General features: G+C 30.5%; 1 protein-coding gene across 1 annotated transcript; it reads left to right on the forward strand.

Annotated features, from left to right (window-relative positions):
- Nucleotides 1-691: 691 nt before the first annotated feature.
- Nucleotides 692-23,658, forward strand: LOC103573775 (hemicentin-1). Its single transcript, XM_014442594.2, has 24 exons — nucleotides 692-802; nucleotides 1,488-1,615; nucleotides 2,628-2,841; nucleotides 2,922-3,049; nucleotides 4,042-4,195; nucleotides 4,320-4,483; nucleotides 4,562-4,727; nucleotides 4,815-4,929; nucleotides 5,118-5,302; nucleotides 6,596-6,768; nucleotides 6,861-6,999; nucleotides 7,134-7,267; nucleotides 7,380-7,596; nucleotides 7,748-7,893; nucleotides 9,733-9,892; nucleotides 11,094-11,239; nucleotides 11,316-11,487; nucleotides 11,574-11,691; nucleotides 19,846-20,030; nucleotides 20,101-20,270; nucleotides 21,693-21,831; nucleotides 21,918-22,073; nucleotides 22,147-22,302; nucleotides 23,104-23,658. The coding sequence occupies exons 1-24, from the start codon at nucleotides 751-753 to the stop codon at nucleotides 23,169-23,171; spliced, it is 3,585 nt and encodes a 1,194-aa protein (XP_014298080.2). The 5' UTR covers nucleotides 692-750; the 3' UTR covers nucleotides 23,172-23,658.
- The last annotated feature ends 233 nt before the right edge of the window (nucleotides 23,659-23,891 follow it).

Consider the following 23,891-nt stretch of genomic DNA (forward strand, 5'->3'; position numbering starts at 1 on the left):
CACCAAAAGTCCATACCTTTATGGGCCAAACACTCTTCGCGACCCTCTCTCCACAACCTAGCATACTGAGCACACCAGGACACGCCGCTACCTCCGTTCATTCCTCTCATTTCCGAAGGATTTAAATATGAGGTTTTAATTTACGTGTACGTTTAGACCGGTTGCCGATACCGGGGAATAAAAGTCGGCTGGCGCCCGTCAGGATCTAGAGGAAATGAGAGGAGTGATCGGTGGGCGAAGTGTAACGTAGCCCGATTTGTGTATTTTGAGTTTGAGTATTTGAGTAAGTTTATTGAATAAGATTTATGTGCAATCCGTTTCAGTCTAATCGAGTTATTTAAGTAGAAGAATAACGTTACAATATATAATAATAAACGCGAAGTTTCATCTTTTTATTGGTCCTCAAAAAAAATTACCAAAAAAAATGCTTAAAAAATAAGCCGTCAGACAGGAAAACCTCGGAAGGTTTTTCTGTGTATTCTTTGTATTGTTAATAAATTTCCAACGATTTCATTTACTTCTGTTATTATTGATGAATTTTAAAACTACCATTGATTATTATAAAAATTGATATCTTTGTCTTTCTTGGAATTATATTTGAACCATTTTTTTTATCAAATTGAATGGAATTTTTTTTTAATCATTGGTGTTGCCCCGGGCACAGTTCTAATTATATACGTTAAAATGTTCTTAGTGATAGTTACAAACGAGCTGAGTGATACGATAGGTCAACAGTAAAAATATTCGAAAATGACGATCATGTATTCGAAATATTTTATTTTGTTGATAACATACAGCTACCGTAAGTTTTCCATTTATTAACAATTATAAAGAAATGTATTTTTGGATTTCCCGCTATGAAAATTGCAAATTTTCAAAAAAAGAAAAGTTATTGGTTTCGGTCCGATTTTTGAAAATCTAGTTTCCACTAAATGTTGACGTTTTATGATCCTAAGAATTTATTTTGACTATTTTCGGACGAATGCCCGCGCGCGTCCGACTTTAGAACGAATCAACCAATTTAAACGTTCATGGTGTCAATCCAAAAGGCTTACCAAGACTTAAAATTTATTAGACTTTAGCGTCTATTGGTCATATAATTTACCAGATACAATTTTTTTTTCTAAGATTTTTTGCGTGTTACTCATAAACCACTTGCTTGATTTACCTTAAAATATAGTCAGTTCTAAATCTTAGTGAGATTTTTCGATTACTACCAAGAACGCTTGAACCGGATCATTCGTTCCAAAGATATCACCGGACAAAAATGATTTTTTTCATTGAAACTTGTGTTTTGTCGGTCAAATAGTTTTTCGAGCTCGAAGAGCTTAAAAATTTACAAGTAATAATGTTTTCGAGCTCCCTGATCTCAAAAACAGCGGGAAGTTTTTGGGCTGGCCCGCAGGTGGTTTTCATATTTTTTTTTTCATAAGATATAATTATGTGTAAAATCATTATCAATATTTATTTGTTTATTTCTTATTTAGTGTGTTTAGCGTCCGAGTTAATGATTTCAAATTGTGGAAAAACAGAGATACCTGAAGGTGATTTATTGGAAGTATCATGCACTGGGTCGGAAGAAATTGATATTTTCTACCCAAAAAATGATTATTATGTAAGTTGAATTAATAGATTTGTTCAAAATGAGATTGCAACCTCAACCGTCTTAATTGGTTCATTCGTTCGAGAGATATCGTTGGAAGAAAAATGGTGAACAACATTTTTTTTTTTTCGAAAACAAGTGTATACAAAAGTATTTTCGAGCTCGAAAAACTCGAAAATGTCTTCACGACAATGTTTTCAAGCTCAAGGAGCTCGAAAATAGCAAGAAGTTTTGGAGCTGGCCCGCAGAGTCAACTAACAGACCAATTTTTTTTTTTTTTTTTTTTTCAAAGTTTTATTACTTGTAAGCTACTAAATGTTTTTTAATTTTATGCATAGATCTCCAAAACTGATTTATGAAGCTCTCTAAAATCCTATGATAAGCCAAAATTATCGCCAAGTAAAGCTAGCAAAAAAAAAAAAAAAAAAAAAAACAAAATGAAAATTAATAATTTCATTTTGAAATACATAATCGATAATTTTTAGACAGTTTCAGTTGGCGTTCCAATTATAGTAATTATGACTCATCTTAGGCTTTTGGAAAGCTTGAGGAATTAACTTTAATGATTTATACATAAATTCAAAAAATATTGAGTAGCTTACAAGTAATTAAACTTTTAATGAAAAAATAAGTTTTTACATGTTAATTAGACGTGGAACTAAAATTTGAATAGCGCCCTTTTAGAGATGAGCTAGAGAGCCCAGTTTTCGGGGAGATTTTTTTCTCGGCAACCACTAACGTTTCAGGGGGGGAGGATCAACAAATACCCCTAAAATTGGAAATTAGCAAAATTCACTAGCGAATTGGGAATATTCACTAGCAAATAGTAAATATTCACTGATTCAGAGTTATAATCATATCATTTTTTTTTTTTGCGTTGAGAAAGTTTTTAAAAGAGTGAACAAAAAAAAAACTAAAATAACATTAATATGGCCCGTGTAATAAAAAAGTAAAAGTCTTAGATATTCGTGAAATGTCATGTTCAATCACGTTATTCATTCCACGAATTACATCATTTTCACAGACTTTTACGTCACCAGCAGAACTAATTACTAGTACAACAAAAAATGAATTTAAAGTAACATTGAAACGACCTAACGCAGTTCATGGAGACACTGGATGGTACGGCTGTGCAAAGGCGAGTGAAAATGATCGAAAACTAAACTTAAGGAATGTTTCGATCACGCCATTTATTTACAGTGAAATTGATATAAAATGGACTTATGTTTTTGTCAGATGTATGTCAGAAAAATTTTTTTGATTTTTATCCTATCAAATTTTTGTGCATATAGTTTCTTATTGTCATTTGATTTTTTAGCCGAAAACAAAACACTCGTGTCTGATCATTTAGTTTATTTTCTTCAAGGTGAATTTGGCAAAGATGTTGTTATTCCATGCCGCCCAACTTCACCAAAATATAAAGTGAAACTATCGATCTATAATAGTGTAAGTCAAGAGTTATTATTATTTTTATTTTATCATTTTATTTTATTATTATTATTATTTTTAAGTCCACCAATGAAATTGGCTTTCGTATATTCGTGTTTGAGTATATTCATATGTGCACCATTGACATGGATGTAAAATTGCATGCATTGTAGTTTACTCTTTAATGGAAAAGGGGCATTTGATGTCAGAACTTTTTGCTCCTTAGTAAACTAACTTTCCAAGATAATGGAATTCGACTGCAGATAAACTTTGTAAATTTAGCCACGTTTAGCGAACCTGTTGTAGAAAAACTTTGACTTCGAATCCTTCTTATTTCGAACGATAGCCTCAATCTGTGAATGTAACGAATTTATCAAAGATGCAATCGTTAAACACACCCTTTTCATTAGCGCATAAGCCAATCATAGGGACAACGTTTTCATAATCACACGAAGAACAGATAGCTCAGCTGGGTAGTAACTTGAAGCTCTATGTCTGAGTACTTTATTTCCTAAATTAATTACGAGCTTGTCCACTCACGTGTGATCCACTTCAACTGATCTCCGGGAAGTGATCCTAGGACAACTGATCCCAATGACATCTGATCTCACTGGTCAAATTTATTATTTTGTCAGTGTATATTAATATAATATTAAGGTATCGGCGATTGTTGGGATCTGCTATCAGCAGAATAAGTTGACATACAATCAGTTATTTAGGGTCACATGGAATAAGTTTGCTGCGATTTGTCAACGACACTTCAGAGCATGCAGTTTTATTTTAAGTTGACCCTTCAAGGGACTCCTTCTACCCGATAAGAATGCGATAATCTGCAGCTTGGTGTTCTCAGCTCTTGTTAAAGAGTGGAGTTCAGAATTGTTTCAAAAATGGAGGGGGGGGAAGTGCCCCCTAATATTAATTAGTGGATAACTACTTCATCAATTGATGAGTTATTATTTGTAATAATCTATATTTCTATATTGATACTTATTATTTTATACTTTGATAAGGAACCTACTGAATATTTGTCCTTGGGTGATAAAATATCATATAATGAAACCATAGGATTTACATTACACAACATCAACTCAAGAGATGCCAAAACTTATGCATGTGGCGTTAGACCCAATGGAGACCAACTTGCGGTTAACGTGACAGTTAAAGGTAATCAGCTATATGGCTATTTCGTAGGATATTTTATCTAAAAATGAATTTAAGCAAATATTTGTACTCATGTATCTCGAAGATTATCAACAACGTATTGAAACCAGATTGTACTTGTTTATAGTTCCAGATGCTGAATCAGGCCTATTTAGCACGTCCGAAATACTACATTTGACAAGTTATCCACCAAAGCAAATGAGTGTTGGTGACAATTATCAACTTAATTGCACTATTTATGAAAATAAAAATTTTACAGAAAATTTATTTCAATGGCTTACACCAAGACAGGTATCTACTGTTTCAAAAAATACCATTACGTTTCCAATCCCAAGTGTCAATGCTCTTTTAAAACTTGATAAATTGCAGGGTAAACAAAAGACAAGATTTATCATTGAACCTGGAACTTATTGTACTTCTTACACTAGTGAACTGACGATTGAAAACGTCACCGATGCCGATGTCGGTGAATACAAGTGTCATTTTTATGGGTTCTCAATTTTACGTCCAATAAAAGTTAATCTCAAACTGCATAGTACGCTATTTTCTCATAACGATTGTCTAGATACGTTTAAGAATGACATTAATATCAGGACTAATTTCTTCACATTTTTTATTTTAGCGAAAAGATATCTAAATATATCCGAGAGCCTTTCAAACCAGTATAAACAAATGATCGGACAAGAGATAAAGTGGAAAGTTAATGTTGCTGCCTATCCCTTGCCAACATTTAAATGGTGATTTGATTAGAAATTACTTAGCTTATAAATTTTTACCCTCAACTGGGATTGTTTTTGAAACTATTAATTTTATATCACAAGAACAGCGGACGGAATGAAAAAAATGTTTTAAATAAGTCGCTAGATGATATTATTAGCGTCCATTTAGTTATTCTAGATTTAATTTATGTCTTCTGTCAACTTAGGTTCGATCCCAAGGAAAGAGAAATCGACAACGATTGGTCATTTCGTAATTACAAAATTAACGGTGAAAGTTTCAGTATCGTCTTATTGAAAAGCAACCTGACCACTGAAGACGGGGGTGACTATACACTGATCGCTACGAATTCAGAAGAAACTAAAACTCTAACTTTTTCTTTGGAAGTCTTGAGTAAGAATCAATGGCTCAGTAAATTTTTTTTTCAAGCTATGAACATTAAGAACTGATATCTGATCACCCATATAAAATAATCCAGTTTGATTATCTACGATCATGCCATGTAAAAATGGTCCTGACTATGTATGATCGTATACGAGCATGCATGATCATATATGATCGAATAATATTCGTTAATAATCACAACTACCTATAGATAAAATTTTCCAAAACCGTATATGATTATCGGTGCGTTGGCACGATCAGTTAAGATTAACGATCTAATCATATATATATATATATATATATATATATATATATATATATATATATATATATATATATATAACTTCATATAAATAAACTTCTTGTATCTGCACGTAATCATACATGTTTACCTTATCAAAAAAATCCATGTAAGAATCCAGCTTAGATTCCTATGTGGATTCCCATTTGGTGTTTTCAGATAGATTCCCATATGGTTTTCTATAGAAATATTAATCTGTTCTTTTTAGCGTATACAAGTATCAACAGACGATAGATATTGAAATCTAGATACCTCAGATTCTATAGAAATCACATATATAGAAACCCAGATTCATATATAAATTTCCCGCAAAGGAATCTATATATCTAAGTTTCTAGGTTAAACTTCTATGTGAGAATCCAGGTATCTACAAGTTCTTGTGTGGATTTTTCATATGGGAATCCAGATATCAATGGTTTCCTATATGAATTCGTAAATCAAGTCATACACTCCTACATACATACTCTCCTATAAAGATTCCGATGGGTTCTCATGTAATACCACATGGATTTTTTTGATAGGGTAGATACAATCATGCATGAGTGAGACTTTCATCATATGTGACCTTACATGATATCAACATGAAACTATATGAAGCTTTAACCTCATATATGATAATCTAGAGTATCAGGCATCGGAATCAGTACTTATATAAGTATTTCTTCTCCTGCATATGTAGTCCAAGCTCATTATACGCAACCCCTTTAATTCCGTCTTCCATTACGACTCAAAAATCGAGAACGTGCTCCCAAAACTGAGATGGAGTGGGAGCCTAAATCGTGAATTCCTGACGAATGTTTTTCCCTTTCGACCCCTTACGGTTGCTTGTAACGAGCTTGGACCGATATAGGACCAAAACGATCGGATATATTAAGGACAGTTGATTTTGAAACTTATATATATATATATATATATATATATATATATATATATATATATATATATATATATATATATATATATATATATATGTATCTATTTATTTTATAACTATTTTGTAGTGGAGCCAATTATAACGAAGCGTACGCAAGAAGAGGTTAAAAAATATAAAAAAAATACAGAATTAGAGTTTAAATGTGAAGCTGAGGGATATCCTTTGCCGACTATAACCTGGACTTATTCAAACAGTTTTGACAGTTCATCATCAACTACAGTCAAAAATGACATATTCAATGTCCGTAATTAAAAACAACATTATCAATACACTCGCTGATTGTATACTATGAGCTATTAAATCAATAATTATATATTTATCGATATTTTTAGGAACATGTAACTCCTATTGATAGTAAAAAAGTTACATCTACTATTAAATTGAATGCCCAAAGAACTGGAAAAGTCACTTGCAAAGCATGCAATTACCTTGGCTGCGATTCTTATGTTGTAGCGACTATTAATATACCAGGTGAGATCTTTGTGTTTCTAAATTATCCCTTACAGAAACCGTCACTATTAAAATCATAAATGAAATCCCTGTTTTAATAACGTAGTGTAACAAAAAAGTTCACAATAATATTAACTAAAATTAAATTATTACAGTTATTATTACATTAGCGCCAGAAGTAACATCGAATTTGGAAACAATTTCTTTAAGCGAAGGGGATCCATTGACAATCATATGCTTAAGTAGCGAACCAACAATTTTCTTTTATCCCGTTTCCGACCCCGAAAGTGTAAGTCCAACTAAAGTTTACGTTTAACTTCATTTAATGACTATGAATTTCGAGAGTGTGTTCAATAACATTTGAAATGATTGTTAACATGATAATAAATTGCCATTTACAGAGAGTAAATTCATTAGAGACCATAAATGGGCCTATCTTAATTGATCAGAGTTATCAAAATGTTTTCGAACGTCAACTGACAGTTTATACTGACAGTGGATGGTATGGATGTGCCAACACAACTCAAAAGTATAAAAGATCTTTTCAAAATTATTATTCCATCACACCCGACATTTACAACGACATTGGGATCAAATGGATTTACGTTTTTGTTAAATGTAAGAAATAAACTATATACCTAATCTTTCAATCACTGCACAGTCATCCACAAGCAGTATTTATTGTTAATATTCAGATAGTTGTACAATATGATGCTTGCATAAGCTAGCAACATAAGATATTTTTAATTGCCATTATTATTTATTTCAGCGAGTTACTACTTGTTTGTTAATATTCCTTTTGCTAACTACGGATTTTTCGGATATATGTTAAAAGTAAACGTTAGTGATGATGTTACGATACCATGTCGACCAACATCGTTAGAATATCAAGTAGAATTAAGTACAAATGGAAACGTAAGTATAAAATTTAAAAACAAACAAGCAAAGCAAATTATCCACTACTGGAAAATATTAAAGGATCAAAAAAAAATTTCAAATTTTTGGGTGATTTTCAACAGGCCGTAACTTCGAGAGAAATGGTCGTACAAGAGGTAAAAAAAAAGAAAATTGTAGTTCCAAGTATCTACTTTTATTATTAGAACTTTAAAATTTCGTTGCGTCAGCGGTTTCCGAGTAATCTTAGAAAAACCAGCGACAAAAAAGTTTTCAAATTTTATTAATTTGTATTTTTTGGTCTACGAGCGTGGAAAAAATTTTTTTTCGCTTGACTACTATAAGGATCGGATACCTTCGTTATTCAGCTTTAATTTCATTTTTTACGGACCTTAATATGTCTATTTCTCATCAAGATATCGGTCTTCAAATGGAAAAGGATCCTTTTGTCTTTGATAATCGATATCTCAGAGACCAATGATCGCACAGAAAGTTAATGGAGGGTTTCAAAAACTTGAATAAATTTTCTTCAACGATTAGCCATTGCTTACTCAAAAAAAATTTTGTTCCTATCGTCACATGAATTTAAAATTGTAACAAAAAAAGGGCATTTGGGGGTTTTTTGGAAATCGATAATGTTAAGTGTGCATTTTACAATTTAATATGTCCACAAAAACTCTACAAAGAGCCAGATTAATCCGACCAGCCGTTTTTCTGATTCACTCGATCAAATTTTTGAAAAAATTAAAGGATTACGTTTTTTGTTCTAAAAAGATTATAATCTTTGAAAAAATAAGAAAACAAATTTTCTTCTGAGCGTTGTACATATTTTTATAGCAGACAGTGCTTAATTTTTCAAAAAATTTTTTTTTGAATTTAATGAACGAGAAATCAGTCAAATCACGGGATGCAGTGGCGGAAACGTGTTAAAAATGATTGGGCATTGTTTTTTACAAATGTCATACAGTTATACCGAAAAAAAAATTATTTTGAAAAATTTTTTTTTTTTTTGAAAAAAAAAAAAAAAAAAAAACTTTCCTTTTTGGAAAATTCAAGCACTGTCTACAATCAAAATGTAGACAAAGCTCAGAAAAAAATTTGGTTCTTCATTTGTTAAAGATTATAATCTTTTTAGAACAAAAAACATAATCCTTTAATTTTTTCAAAAATTTGATCGAGTGAATCAGAAAAACGGCTGGTCGGATTAATCTGGCTCTTTGTAGAGTTTTTGTGGACATATTAAATTGTAAAATGCATTGTTACAATTTTAAATTCATGTGACGATAGGAACAAAATTTTTTTTGAGTAAGCAATGGCTAATCATTGAAGAAAATTTATTCAAGTTTTTGAAACTCTCCATTAACTTTCTGTGCGATCATTGGTCTCTGAGATATCGATTATCAAAGACAAAAGGATCCTTTTGCATTTGAAGACCGATATCTTGGTGAGAAGTAGACATATTAAGGTCCGTAAAAAATGAAATTAAAGCTGAATAACGAAGGTATCCTTATAGTAGTCAAGCGAAAAAAAATTTTTTCTACGCTCGTAGACCAAAAAATACAAATTAATAAAATTTGAAAACTTTTTTGTCGCTGGTTTTTCTAAGATTACTCGGAAACCGCTGACGCTACGAAATTTTAAAGTTCTAAGAAAAAAAGTAGATACGTGGAACTACAATTTTCTTTTTTTTTTACCTCTTGTACGACCATTTCTCTCGAAGTTACAGCCTGTTGAAAATCACCCAAAAATTTGGAATTTTTTTTTTTGATCCTTCAATATTTTCCAGTAGTGTATAAGAATATTTGAGACTGCTTTTGAAATTTAAAATATGAAGATACAAAGACGAGTTATTTTTAACAGCAATTACAGCCAAATAATTCATTATCGTACGATCCGAGGAAAGGATTCACCATTAAAAATTTTCAAATTGATAGTCCGAGATTTTATGATTGTATTATTAATTCAACCGGAAGTGAACAGCGTAAAATAAGCCAAATGTCTTTCAATATTCTTTTCTCAGGTAATTTAACATTTGATCAGCGAAGCATTAATAGTATTCTACTGTGACATAATTTTCACTGATTTGCCTCAATCTGATAAAAATCATCATGATACATAGTGAAATGAAATGATAATAATACGGAATAAATCTCAAAAAATGGGATACAGGAGAATATTCCCAAGTAGCACTGTCCTCCAGCAAATTTCTTACGGAAGATTTAAACAAGCCTTGTAGAAGATGTATTTCATAACTATAAGTGCTTGAAACTTCACCAAGTCTTGCTTAAGATTCATCTTAAAGGCTTACGGAAATCTGTAAAAATAGTCTGTAGAAATTAATAAGCAATATCGTACTATATGACAACTTTCGATCGGAGTTGCTCCGAAGTTGCTCAGGATATCGGGTTTCTTTTTCTCCCAGTCACTTTAAGCTCAAGCGCAGTACCTATAGGAAACCCAGTGAACATCATTCAAATTGCAAGTGCTACTAACTGATAATATTATTACATACAAAAGTATTTTGCCTCGGACATGTTCAAGAATGTTGATTCAGATTTAGTGAAGACTAAAGATACTGATTTACATAAGACTTACTGGAGAATGCTACTAGGGTTCTTACATTTATTAGTTGATAACAAGTATATGCCAAAATAATGGTTTTTTTTTTCCACCGGTGCTAGGAAGTCTGGAATCTCTTCGAGAAAGAAAAAATCTATCGAAGATTGTATGAAAACCTTTGAGAATTTATATTGGAACGTATGAATTTACAAAAAAATCCATGTTTATAAACATTGTAAAGTAACTAATATAGCAATGAAACGGGCCGTCTTCCCATCTATTTTAGGGACATATGCGCTGTGATGCATCTACGTCCACCCCAGATGGCATCCTTAGTCAAAAAATATAATCAAATGACCAAGGGTGACGTAAAGTGGAGGTGAGTTCAAAGAACTCACTCCATTGACACATAGAGTCTAAATACAACCACCACGAGTCCAAACCTCTCTTGGCCTAATATTCCTTCTATCTCTGGAATTGAAGAGACTCTAGACAAAAAAGTCTTGGGGACCTGCTTATAGCACCAGATTTCGGTTGATTCTGATGGATTGCTCCGTAAACCCATCCTTTCTATATGCGTTTCTATGGATTTTCATACAACCTCAAATGGATTTTTTCGACAGCGGACATATATAATAGTTATATTACTAATTGAATTGCAGATACATGGGATCAACTAAAAACATCAAAAATAACCACTAATTTACTTACTCACATGGAACTTGGTAAAGACTTTAGTCTAAATTGTACAGTTCCTCAGATTTATCAAAGTAGGGGATGTTTCGTCAATTGGTTCACACCAAAACCAGTAAAAAATTTTTGTCTTTGGCCATTTATTGCACAATCTAAATTTTTTATATTTCATATAAATTTTCTTTTTATAGAGCAAAAAATTCAAGACAAAACTTTTCCGTGAAATCACATTTGAAATTTTTCAGACTGCTATCTTGGAATTAACAATTATAAACGTGACTCTGGAAGATGTTGGCGAATATGAATGTTATGCCTACGAGTATCCGGTGGTAAAATCTGAAAAAATTAATTTGACATTACACAGTAAGTAGTTTTTCGAATATTGAATATGTTAACGATGATGATTAATTCGATAAACTTAATTATTGATCAATATAATTCTACTCAAGATGAAAATCACTTGGAAATGTCAATAGAAGGTTTCAACAATTCTTATTCAGAAGATTTTGGGAAAGATTTCATATTGACTGTCAATGTTGATGCGTATCCACTACCAAAATTTACGTGGTAATGTATTTCATGTATTGTATGAGTGTTGAACAGCCAATACCTCTGCTTCCTCACAAACAATTTCATGTTAGATTGTATAGGAATCCATGGGGATTCCAAATGGTAAACTATGGGTGCCTGGATTTCCATACAAGAATCACGTATAGAAACTTGAATCTATCAATTTCATTGCAGAAAATCCACTTAGGAACATAAATATCTATATTCTCGTACAGGAAATTCATATGAAAATTTGGATATCTTGGTTCCCATGTGAGAAATTCATACAGGAGTCTAGGTATCTGCATTCGTATACAAAAAATCCATATGAGAACTATGGGTACCTAGATTTCCATTCAAGAAATAGATCTAGGAACCCCAGAAATTTTAATTTATATAAACTCATCTGGAATAAGTGTGCTCTGTGGGGAAATGCGCGCAAACCCATTAATTTTGGACTGCAATGCATAGGCTTGCGCATACTTACCCATCACGCACTCTTATCCCACATGACTCTTTCGGTAATTCATATATAATTTGGGATGACTGAATTTCCTATAGAAAATATACATGAATAATTTAAGATACCATAGATTTTTATATAGACAGAACATTATATCGAAAATTGAGGGTGTAGTTTAGCTCGTGGGCTAAAGAATAGTCTACTTTGGGGAATTTTTTATGAGCTTGCTATAAAATATGGGGTATACAAACACTGTTAGGGATGATAAATGAAGTCCTGAATTATAAAAAAAAATCAGTCTATCAGTGGACTCTGCGGGCCAGCCCCAAAACTTGTCGCTGTTTCGAGCTCCTTGAGCTCGTAAAATTTTTGTAAATACATTTTCGAGCTCGAAAATACTTTTGTGAGCGTTTGTTTTCGAAAAAAAACGTTTTTTACCATTTTTTTTCCAAGGATATCTATCGAACGAATTAACCGATTGAGCCGATTGAGGTGGGAATCGACGCGTTTTATTGAGTCCTACAACTGATCGGATTTTAAAATTAATTTATGGAGTCTTTTTTCAGAAACTTCGAAAATACTAAGAAAATTTTTTTTTTTTTAATTATTTCGACAACGGTTTCTTTTGAACGAATGAACCGATTTTGATGGTTCAAGTGCCATTCGACGCGGCTTATAAAGCTTCAGAGCCCAGTTAATTTTTAAATCAATCCATTGAGCACACTACAAGTTATTCAAAAAAAACATTTTTGAAAAAAGTTTATTTTTGGAATATTTCTGAATGAGTCTGAAATGAAATGAGTCTGAATGAGTTCTGAATTTTCGATGCTTTGAAAGTATCATAAAACTGTAAAAATGTCAATCATAGAGCGTACAGGTATATTTGAAATATCATTAGTGATAAAAGAGATACTTTTAAAATATAAAATAGTTGTGAAATTCACAGGCTATTTCGTTCACAACAAAATATAACTGACGAAATTGGATTATAATGGGAAATGCTTAAGTTATGTGGAATAGAAACCATATTTTCAACATTTTTTGATTCCATCAAAATTTTCTAGGCTATCAAATTATTGGAAGAAATGGTCAAAACATAAAGTTTAAGGTCATGAATTGAAACTTATTAGACAAGCATTCAGATACTTTTTGGGGAAATTGTCTATGAATATTAGTTTTAAAGTTATATAAATTTCAACAGTGATTAAAAACTGATTTTTACGAAAAATCATGAATATTTCAAACAGCTATAATTTCAAAATTATTCAAATGATTCAGATCATTTTCAAACTTGATCAAGGTAATCACCTATAGAATAAGTGTGAAAAATTTCAATAAGATCCGATAAGAACGGTGGGTGCTATCGTAATGACAAGACTAGGGATAATGATAGGGGGTAGAAGTACATTTGATACATCATAAGTAATAGAAGAAATACGTTAAAAATATAAAACAGCTGTGAAATTTACAGGTTATTTTGTGTACAATAAATTACAACTAACGAAACTGGATTATAATAGGTCATGCAAAAGTTATGTGAGAAGAAAACCATATTTTCATCATTTTTTGATTCCATAAAAATTTTCAAAGCTATCAAATTATTGAAGGAAAGGGTCAAAACATAAAGTTTTAGGTCATAAATCGAAACTTATTAGACAAGCTTTCAGATACTTTTTACGGAAATTGTCTATAAGTATTAGTTTTAAAATTATATACATATGAAAGTGGATAAAAACTAATTTTTTCGAAAAATCGTGGAAATTTCAAGCAGCCATAACCTTTAAACTAATTGAGCGATTTAGTCCATCTTCGAACTTAAGGCCATTCTCCAAGGGTGCCCCCCACTTTTTTCCAAAAAAATGTGGCGCCGCCTGGTGGCCGGCAGCCGCACTAAAAAAGTACTAGAGCTGAAAAACTTTATAATTAAATTAAAATTATTTCGAATAAGCAGATGCAAAAAATATAAATTTTATAATGAATAAAAAAAATAAGATTATTTTTTAAAATCATTAGTTAGTTTAAGAAAAATTTAAAACCTGAGATTGGCAAATAATATTTTCATTGACCTTGAACTGTCAATATCATATTTATTTTATATGAGTAATTAAAAAATAATTATAATATTTATCCAAAAAAGGCCAACGTACAAGTAATTTTAAAGACACGTAGAATATTAAAAAAATTACTTACAGTAATTATAAATACCCAGTTGAGCGTAGTTTCTTTAATAAATTTCAGCATTATATTTGCCATTTAGTAACTTTTTATTTTGACAGATGTAAACATCAGGTCTGTACTATTTTGTGGGCGCGTGCAGGGCGCTCAAATATAGTAGCGGGAAAAATTAAATTTTTTAAAAATTCATTTCTTTCAGAATTAGTAACCCTGGAGAGAATGAATTCGCCTAACTTATATATATATATACAATAACGTATGATTACATATGAGGTACATATAATTATTTATAATTATGTATGTGTATAACATTATCATATCAACATTTATATATACAATGTAAAAATCAAAATTGTAGATTTTTTTTTTACTTAAACTCTTTAATCTATGATTATGAAATCATTGAAAAAAATGTATGTACTTATATTCAAGAAACGATCAAATATTGATCTTATTCACTTTCGCTGATACTTATTTGACTGAACTTGTATAAAGATATTTCCGTTATTCAACAAATATTATTTGGCGAAAGTAAATAATTTACATTTGTGATTGTCTCTTGAATAAGTACATGATTTTTTTACAATGATTTAGTAATCATAGATAAGAAAATAACTGAAAAACATCGGAATTTTGAAAAATTTTCACAAGATAGTTTATAGGAGATGAAATAGCCTAAAAAAAAAGTCATACGGTATTTTGTGACAAGTCTCATAGTTTCGCCAAAATAGTCAAAAATATTTCAATTCTTCGTACTTTAAACTTTAACTTGATAATACTTATGAACTGGTCGATTTATCAAAAAATGATAAGGGCCTTTTTTTATAGCACGTCGAATTTCTATAAAAAATGTATATAAATCTGTTCGACCTATCGATCTGCTCATAAGTTATAACTCTTGAAAAAATAATTTTCTGATCGATTCTAAGGGCTTGACACTGAAATAAAAATAACTAGAAAACAATGCGGAGTTTCGAAAAATTTTATGCGTCATACATTGTCAGGAATAAATTTACTGATTAAAAAAGGGCTATGACTTTTTGTGATAAGTCAGCTAGTTTCGCCCGAAAAGTAATAAGACCTCAAAATTTACTATGAATTTGTCTTCAAGCTTAAATTACTTTCTCGAAGTCAAGTTAGAGTAATTTTTGAAATCTTTTTACTTTTTCGGCGAAACTATCGGACTTACCATAAAATGTCATAGAATCTTTTTTGTAGATAATTTTATTTCCTACAAATTGTCTTATATAAATTTTTTCGAAATTCCATTTTGTTTTTTTAGTTATTTCCATTTTAATGCCAAGATCCTAAAAAAATAGTGTTCTGATTGATTTTAAAGGATTGGCATTAAAATGGAAAGAACTAAAAAACACGACGGAATTTTGAAAAAATTTATTTGAGACAATTTGTAGAAAATAAAATTGTCTACAAAAATGATTCCATGACATTTTATGATAAGCCCGATAGTTTCGTTGGAAAAGTAAAAAGATTTCGAAAATTACTCTAACTTGACTTCGAGGTTCCATAACTTTTGAACAAATGGATTTATCGAAAAATGATAGGAGAATTTTTTTGTAGAGCGTTAAATTTCCTGCAAAAATGTTTGCTGGGCTCATTCGTACTATGAGCCATTGCCGAGGTAAAAAATTCCAAACAGTAAGGTTTCATTAAAAGAAAATTTTTATTTAATAATTATAAAATGTATAATGAGTTTTGCTTCCAGAAGGGGCATTATTATTATTATCATTGTTGTTATTATTATTATTATTTTTTTTTCCAGCATTACGAGAGTCATACTCTCGCAATGCTTGAAAAATTGCATTTTTAATTTTTTTTTGCTGGCCAGCATTGGTATATATAGGTCTATACATAATAAGATCTGATCAGACCTGAATTATATCTGCATATGCATGATTATATATATGCCTATATATGATCATACATAGGCAGATATAATTCAGGTCTGATCAGATCTAATTACATATAGCTTTATACATAGTTCGAGACATAATGTATTGGTCAGACATGATCAGATCAAATTATATATAATGTCATGCATAATTATATATGGAGGTAGATATGATTATATATAATCATACATAAATTAATGTATAATTATATATAATCATGCATACTTATATATAATTAGGCAAAATCATTTTTTCCCGGGAATTATCATAAAATGGCATAGATTCTTTTTAGTAGACAATTTTGTTCCTTAAAAATGATCTCTGTTGAAGTATTTTGAAATTCCGCATTGTTTTCTAGTTTGTTGTTTTCTAGACTGTTTATACAATGAATATTCACTGATTTGCAACACTTTTTACTGGTTCATTTTAAGAGAGTGGTATTTTGATCAATTTCAAGAACTTGGTAACAATACCCAGTATTTAAAAATTAGAACACAATTACACGTTTATCAATTGATGTATTGGTAGCAGAGAAAGGGGAGGGGATACTTAAGGAAATACTATACTAAGAAAATTAAGTAATTATGTTTATTATGTTAAATTTTTAATTCCAGTCATCTAAAATGATTGGAACGTTTTTCAATGCAAAAACAGTTTTTTTTGTCTTTTTGGCTATCGTCCCAATTGGGCCACGTACCAGAATAGTTAGTGCTATAATTTTTTTTAATAGAATTAATATTTATTGGATGATAACTTCTGCAATAAATTTCGTAACACTTAATATCAGGATAGTAACAGTTACTATCAGGATGGTAATATTTACTATCAGGGTGATAATATTTACTTCTGCAATAAATTTCGTAACAGTTACTATCAAGATGGTAACAATTATAATTTCTAATGGTAACTGTTACCATCTGGATTATAAATATAACTATTTAAAATAATATAATAATTAACTCTAGTTAACATACAGGATTTCAAACAATTATCATAAATATATGGTGAATATTACAATCTACATGATTTATATACAATCATGTAGATAGTATTTATTACTATCTTATTGATGGTAGAAATTTTTACCATAGCTAGATAGTAACTCCTATTATTTATTTACTGAGTGTAAGTTTTCGAGGTCCCACCTACGCTAAATATTTTTTTTTAATAGATATCAAACTTTGGCCGATGATTGATTGCTACGATTAGCCAATGCTTGCGACTGCGATACTTGGCATACCGTTATCATCCGATATTTAACCGATCTTCGGCCGATGTTTGAAAATTGGCAGCTATTCACGACCCAATAATGGGCCGATTCTTTTTCTTTGTATGAGCAATTACTGTGCGACCATTAATTGCTGCAATATCAATAATCAAAGTCAAAAAGATCCTTTTTCATTCCAAGACCAAAATCTCAGCAACAAATAGTCATACAGAGACAACAAAAAAGCAAATTGTAGCTTAATAAATTTCATAACCGAACTGTGCATTAGTTTTTTAAAAAAAGATTTTTCCGGGCTCGTAGAGCCAAAAACCAAAACCAAAAAATTAATAGCATTTTTTTTTCGAGCTATTTTTTATCACGCAATAACCATGGCTCAAAAAATCGGTAAAAGATCTTCAAACTACAGAATTGAAGCTTCGAATTTCTTTTTTTTATTTTTCGATACGGCCAATTTTACAAAAATAAAGCATTCCAAAAATCACTAAAAAATTTATAAAATTTTATTATTCTTTTAATTTTTTCGATAAGAGTATTAAAGCTGTCTAATTTTATTTAATATATATTTAAAGGTATATAATATTATCAATGTCTCAAAACTAAGTATGCCAAAATTTTTTTTAAGTTGCGTCATGATAAGTGAAAAATTTATGTAAAAGGTTTTGATCATCAATAATTTCTTACCATCAGAACTTTTACAAATTAAAATATTTATTTATTTATTTTATTTTCAAATTTTCACATAAGGATTCGAACGAAATTTGATATTAAAATCAATTATGATTCATCAAATTAATAATCAATTATCAAACAACTACGGTACAAATCTTCTTTTAAAACTTTTTTAATGATACGAAATTCAATTAATTGATACCAATAAATAAAAAATCGCGTGACCTTGACAAGTCCGTTGTAAAGCACAACCTCTCCGCTTCGCGTTCGAGTCGTGCAAAATAAAATTTTATTATTACTATTTCTGAAAGAAATGAATTTTTAAAAAATTTAATTTTTCCCGCTACTATATTTGAGCGCCCTGCACGCGCCCACAAAATAGTACAGACCTGATGTTTACATCTGTCAAAATAAAAAGTTACTAAATGGCAAATATAATGCTGAAATTTATTAAAGAAACTACGCTCAACTGGGTATTTATAATTACTGTAAGTAATTTTTTTAATATTCTACGTGTCTTTAAAATTACTTGTACGTTGGCCTTTTTTGGATAAATATTATAATTATTTTTTAATTACTCATATAAAATAAATATGATATTGACAGTTCAAGGTCAATGAAAATATTATTTGCCAATCTCAGGTTTTAAATTTTTCTTAAACTAACTAATGATTTTAAAAAATAATCTTAATTTTTTTATTTATTATAAAATTTATATTTTTTGCATCTGCTTATTCTAAATAATTTTAATTTAATTATAAAGTTTTTCAGCTCTAGTACTTTTTTTAGTGTGGCTGCCGGCCACCAGGCGGCGCCACATTTTTTGGAAAAAAGTGGGGGGCACCCTCGGAGAATGGCCTTAACCGTGATAATCGTCCATAGAATAAGTGTAAAAAATTTCATCAAGATCTGATAAAAATTGTAGCCGCAATCGTGTCATCAAAACTTGGTTGTATATATATATATATATATATATATATATATATATATATATATATACATATATAAATTTTTTAACGAATGGTATTTTCGAACTCTATTCTACTAATTATGATAGGTTATGACAAAATTCCTTGAAAAATCAACCATGAGGACAAATACAATACCTAGATTTTAAAAAAAATCTACCTAAAAAAAAATTCTTACCAAAATTTAATGTGCGATGCCTGCACCGTACGGGGTGCCTTCTTTTTGGTCAAAATTTTCGTTTGCTTCTTATTTGGCCTTTTTTCTTCCCGTTCTGCTCTCTTTTGATATGTCCAAGCTGTGGTGGTTCAAATATTCGATAGGCGTAAAATCGTGGTTGTCGACTTTTAAATTCAGAAAAATGCACTAATCGGATCTTTATAAAGAATTGACACGATATATTTGGATATTTATATGCATATAAATTAAAAAAATCTAAAAAAAAAAAAAACAAATCAAATATTCTGAACAAAGAAATTATATTCTTTACTGCAATTCTCGACACAGATAAAATTACTAAGGACATATTTCATGGGAAAAAGGCCAGTGTCCATTTTATAAAGCCATTGGAATCTCTGTTGACTCTCATGGATTCCTGTGATATATTCGGGTAGATTCCTAACAATTCCTATGGAATCGATTACTTTTCTATAGATTCGGCAAATCTTCGAATAAACCCAAACTGAGTGGTTTAAATGCTAATAATAAAAAATTTCACGCTAAATTCTGTAGTTGTAGTGGTTTAAATTTGATAATTTTAGGTTGGATCCTACAGGACAAGAAATAGATAACAATTGGAATTTTCATGATTATCAAGTTAATGGAGAAAAATTTTCTATTACTTTGGCAAAATATCATTTAAGCTTCAATGACACGGGTGATTACACACTTATTGCTGATAATTCGGTATTAAAAAAAATTTTAACTTTTCATCTTGAAGTCACAGGTAAATATTTTAATTTTTTATCGATATTATTTTGTTACGCATTTTTATTGAGTTAAATATTGTTTTTCAGGATTACCAAACATTGTAGATAAGAGAAGTACTAAGGGGATTTATTCATTAAATCAACAAATTGACTTGAAGTGTGAAGCTAGAGGGTATCCGTTGCCAAATATAGAATGGAGTTACCTCGATGAATACGATAAACCAATAGAAGGCTTAAAAACTTATAATGCTTTTCCGGTAAGTCATAACGAACAATGCCTATTTAGCAGATCCACGTAGAGGATATCAAATTAGAGCTTATAGTTGCCTGAGAAATTTTTTTAAAGAGATCTTCGAAAATTCGATAAGATTCTCGGAAATCGTCAGAGATCTCCGGTTACCTCTGAGTCCCAATGAAAAATTGATGTTTGCAACTTCTTGATCTGCAGATATCTGAATAGATCTCCATTAACATTATTATGCAATTTTCGTAGATTTACGAAGATTTTATTCTTCCACAAATTAGATCTACGTTACTTCTAACAGATTTACGGAGATAAAAGTAGACCTCATAGCTGTTAGGCATTTTTTTTTAAGAGATCTACAAAGATTTGTGGTAATTCACGAAAATTATCAGAGATCTCTGGTGACCTCTGTAACCCTAATGAAAACATTTATTTTTGTAACTTTTCGATCTGATGAGATCTATAGAAATCTATATAGACCTTCATCAATATTGTTTTGAAAAGCTTAATGATCTACTGAAATCAATAGAAATCACCATGAATCACCATAGAATTAAAATCATCAAAGAGTCGAATTCTTTAGAAATTTTTAAGCATCGTTACAGATCTACAATTATTAAAGATCTGTCAAAAATATCAGAGATTTTCTGAGGTCTATTCAAAAATTATATCTACGTTACTTCTAACAGATCTACCGAGATCAATGTAGATCTCAAAAATGCTAGGCATTTTTTTCAGAAGATCTACTGAAAAGATAAGTAAAAAGTCACGAAACCCGTCAGTGATCTCCAGTTAACTCTGTAACCCTAATTAAAAAATTGATATTTGTAACTTCGATTTGCATAGATCTGTGGAAATCTAAATAGACCTTCATTGATATTGTTGGAAAAGGTTTGAAGATCTGCTAAGATCATCATAAATCGAAAATCATTGAAGATCTACCAAAATCATCGAAGATCGTCTAGATCTTTACCTAATTCCGTATCTACGTAGATCTGCAGCAGTAGATCTACATCGATCTTAATTATTTTTTCATGAGTTATTAAGCCTAATTACCTGTGAAAGAAAATTTCAGATCTCGCGAAATACGACTAGATTCGATCAAATCAAATTAAATATTGTCAGATATTGAATTTCGATCTTACCATATCTGGACATATTTTTTCAAATCGAATTATATCTGTTAAATATTTTCCATGATAACGGTTCAGAATCCCTAATTCATATTCGGATCTGGCTAGGCATAGTAAAACCTGTTTATATTTGAATCAAATTCTCAAAGATATCCAGCAGATATTATCAGATCTAATAAGATATTTTTAGACATGACCGCCCAAATTCAATATCTGATCCGAAATAATTGTATCTGATGAAATCTAGTTATAATATCAGATTTAAGATTTTTTTCATTTGTATGTAAATGCATACTTTTTAGGAGGAGGACACTGTTTCCAATACTACAAATATATCATCATATATCGCAATAAATAGTTCAAATTCTGGTTCTATAACATGCAGGGCATGTAATATACATGGTTGTGAAACAGCTAAATTACACTCTGTAACTGTTCTAGGTATATATTCTATTCTATAATCACACTCTAATGTACTAATGTTATATGCAAATTTTGAAAACGATTTAAAATTCCCATTAATCTAGGTGGTACTAATAAGGGGACTGAAAATTTTAAATCTGCACATATTAGTATGGCTGCTAATGTTGGCGAGACTGTTCAGTTGAACTGCAGCGTACCGATCGATCGGCTTTCCCACAATTTCGAATGGTTTAATGACAGTGTTCCTCTGACATCCAATGGTACTATCAAATTGTTTATAGAAAATCAATGAATATATAAAAATAAACTAAGTATTGTATAAATAAATTGCAGAGGAAATAGTGATTGATGAATCTTCATCATTGCAGTCGCATAGTTTACTATTGACTATCGCAAATGTTAAGAAATGGCATCAAGGTACTTATTCTTGCAGAGAAAAAACAGCCAATGATTTTGTTGTAAAAAACCAGTATCATCTTACAGTTAATGGTAATTTTTAAGTTAATTTATATTTAAGTATTTGATTTGATATTGAAGTTCATGGCAATTGTTAAGTTTACGGACTCCAAAAATTATCAGAATTAAATCCTGTATAAAATCCGAAACTCTATCATGAAACCCACCCAAATTTTTATGCTTTGGATAAGTTCTGATTGACATATTTCAATGATTTCCATCACTATATATCTCTACACGTTGTAAGTACGTACATAGCGATCTGTTACTATCTGCCTCTGGATGGTATTGAGTTAATATACTGAAATCTACTTTAGTGTTTTAACTTTGCTCATATTGGTAGACAGTTGGTCTACGCAGGACACGTTAACCTCAGCCTTACCGATGAGTCCGTTGGCATTCTTGAGACAAATCTATTGACCTTTATATTTATCGTGCCAATAATGCTATTTTCTTCATTTTAATGGTTTGACAACCAATTAATTTATTCGGAATCGAAGTTCTATGTCATTTGATATTTGTTGATTAATCAGAACTTTTAGATCAACTAAATATTCCGAACAATCCGGATAACAATAAAACTCATGGGCGTAAATTTATGCATTGAAAATAATTTAACATACGCAACATGCATCTCTCATTAATAAAAGCAAATTTTATTATAAATGCACCCTTGCATAGTTGCTAAAACAAGTTATCTGAGAGCAATAAGTACAAAATTAAATAACTGCTACGCAAAAATGGGTGGGGCGATCCATCTAAACAATTGCCAAGATCATCAATACAACTCGATCTTCGATAATATTAATGTCATAAATTCTTTATCTTTTTCAGCTTCCGCAGCATTTTCGGCTTCAGTTGTCGTACAATTATTAATAATTTTAATAATCTTTCTAATGTAACACAGCCATCATACTAAAAGCCACTCTGACGCCCAGTACGGATTCCTATGGTTATCTTATAAATTCCCCTATACATTTCCGTGAGAATTCATGAAGGTATTATTATAAGTTCATATTAGTTTCCATCGGGAACATTATGGATTTTCATTGAGATCCCAATACGAATACGTACATAATCCCATGGAAATCTAGCCGGGAATACCATAGAAATCCATATGGATTTTTTAGATAGTGTATCGATTAGTTTTCTTCAAGTGTTGTCTTTGTGGACGCAATATATTTCCGCTCTTATTTTATCTTCTTAGATTTAGAAATCCAGCCATAAGCTCCCTATTAATTTCTTAATAAAGCCCTGGATGCAATTACTTACATTATAAATAATTACATTTGTCTAAGTGCTTTCATTTATTGAATATTACTATCAATATCATATGCAATTTATTGTTAATTATAACTATCAACATATTAAACGATAATAAATTATTTATTTCAATGATCATTATCACTCTAACTACCACTATAGGTAATAAAATATCCGTCTCCTAAATTTTAATTTAAATAATAAGATGGATAAAATTCTTCCATAAATATTGCGGTAGTTGACAAACTTTTTTTGGGTTAGAAAAATAATTGACTGAGTAAATAATATGTCTTTGTGGTAAGTTTCAATGGGATATTTGAATTATATTTTCATATTTTTTTACCAAGGGGACCATTCGA

This window comes from Microplitis demolitor, chromosome 10 (genome assembly GCF_026212275.2).
Source record: "Microplitis demolitor isolate Queensland-Clemson2020A chromosome 10, iyMicDemo2.1a, whole genome shotgun sequence".
In the NCBI taxonomy this organism is placed as follows: Eukaryota; Metazoa; Arthropoda; class Insecta; order Hymenoptera; family Braconidae; genus Microplitis; species Microplitis demolitor.

What these genes read in the sequence shown, in the direction of transcription:
- LOC103573775 (XM_014442594.2), top strand. Translation starts at nt 751, where the DNA reads ATGACGATCATGTATTCGAAATATTTTATTTTGTTGATAACATACAGC. An exon ending in TTTTTCTTTGGAAGTCTTGA is followed by an intron (nt 5,303 to 6,595) that starts GTAAGAATCAAT and finishes ACTATTTTGTAG; the next exon opens with TGGAGCCAATTATAACGAAG. An exon ending in CCGTTTCCGACCCCGAAAGT is followed by an intron (nt 7,268 to 7,379) that starts GTAAGTCCAACT and finishes TGCCATTTACAG; the next exon opens with AGAGTAAATTCATTAGAGAC.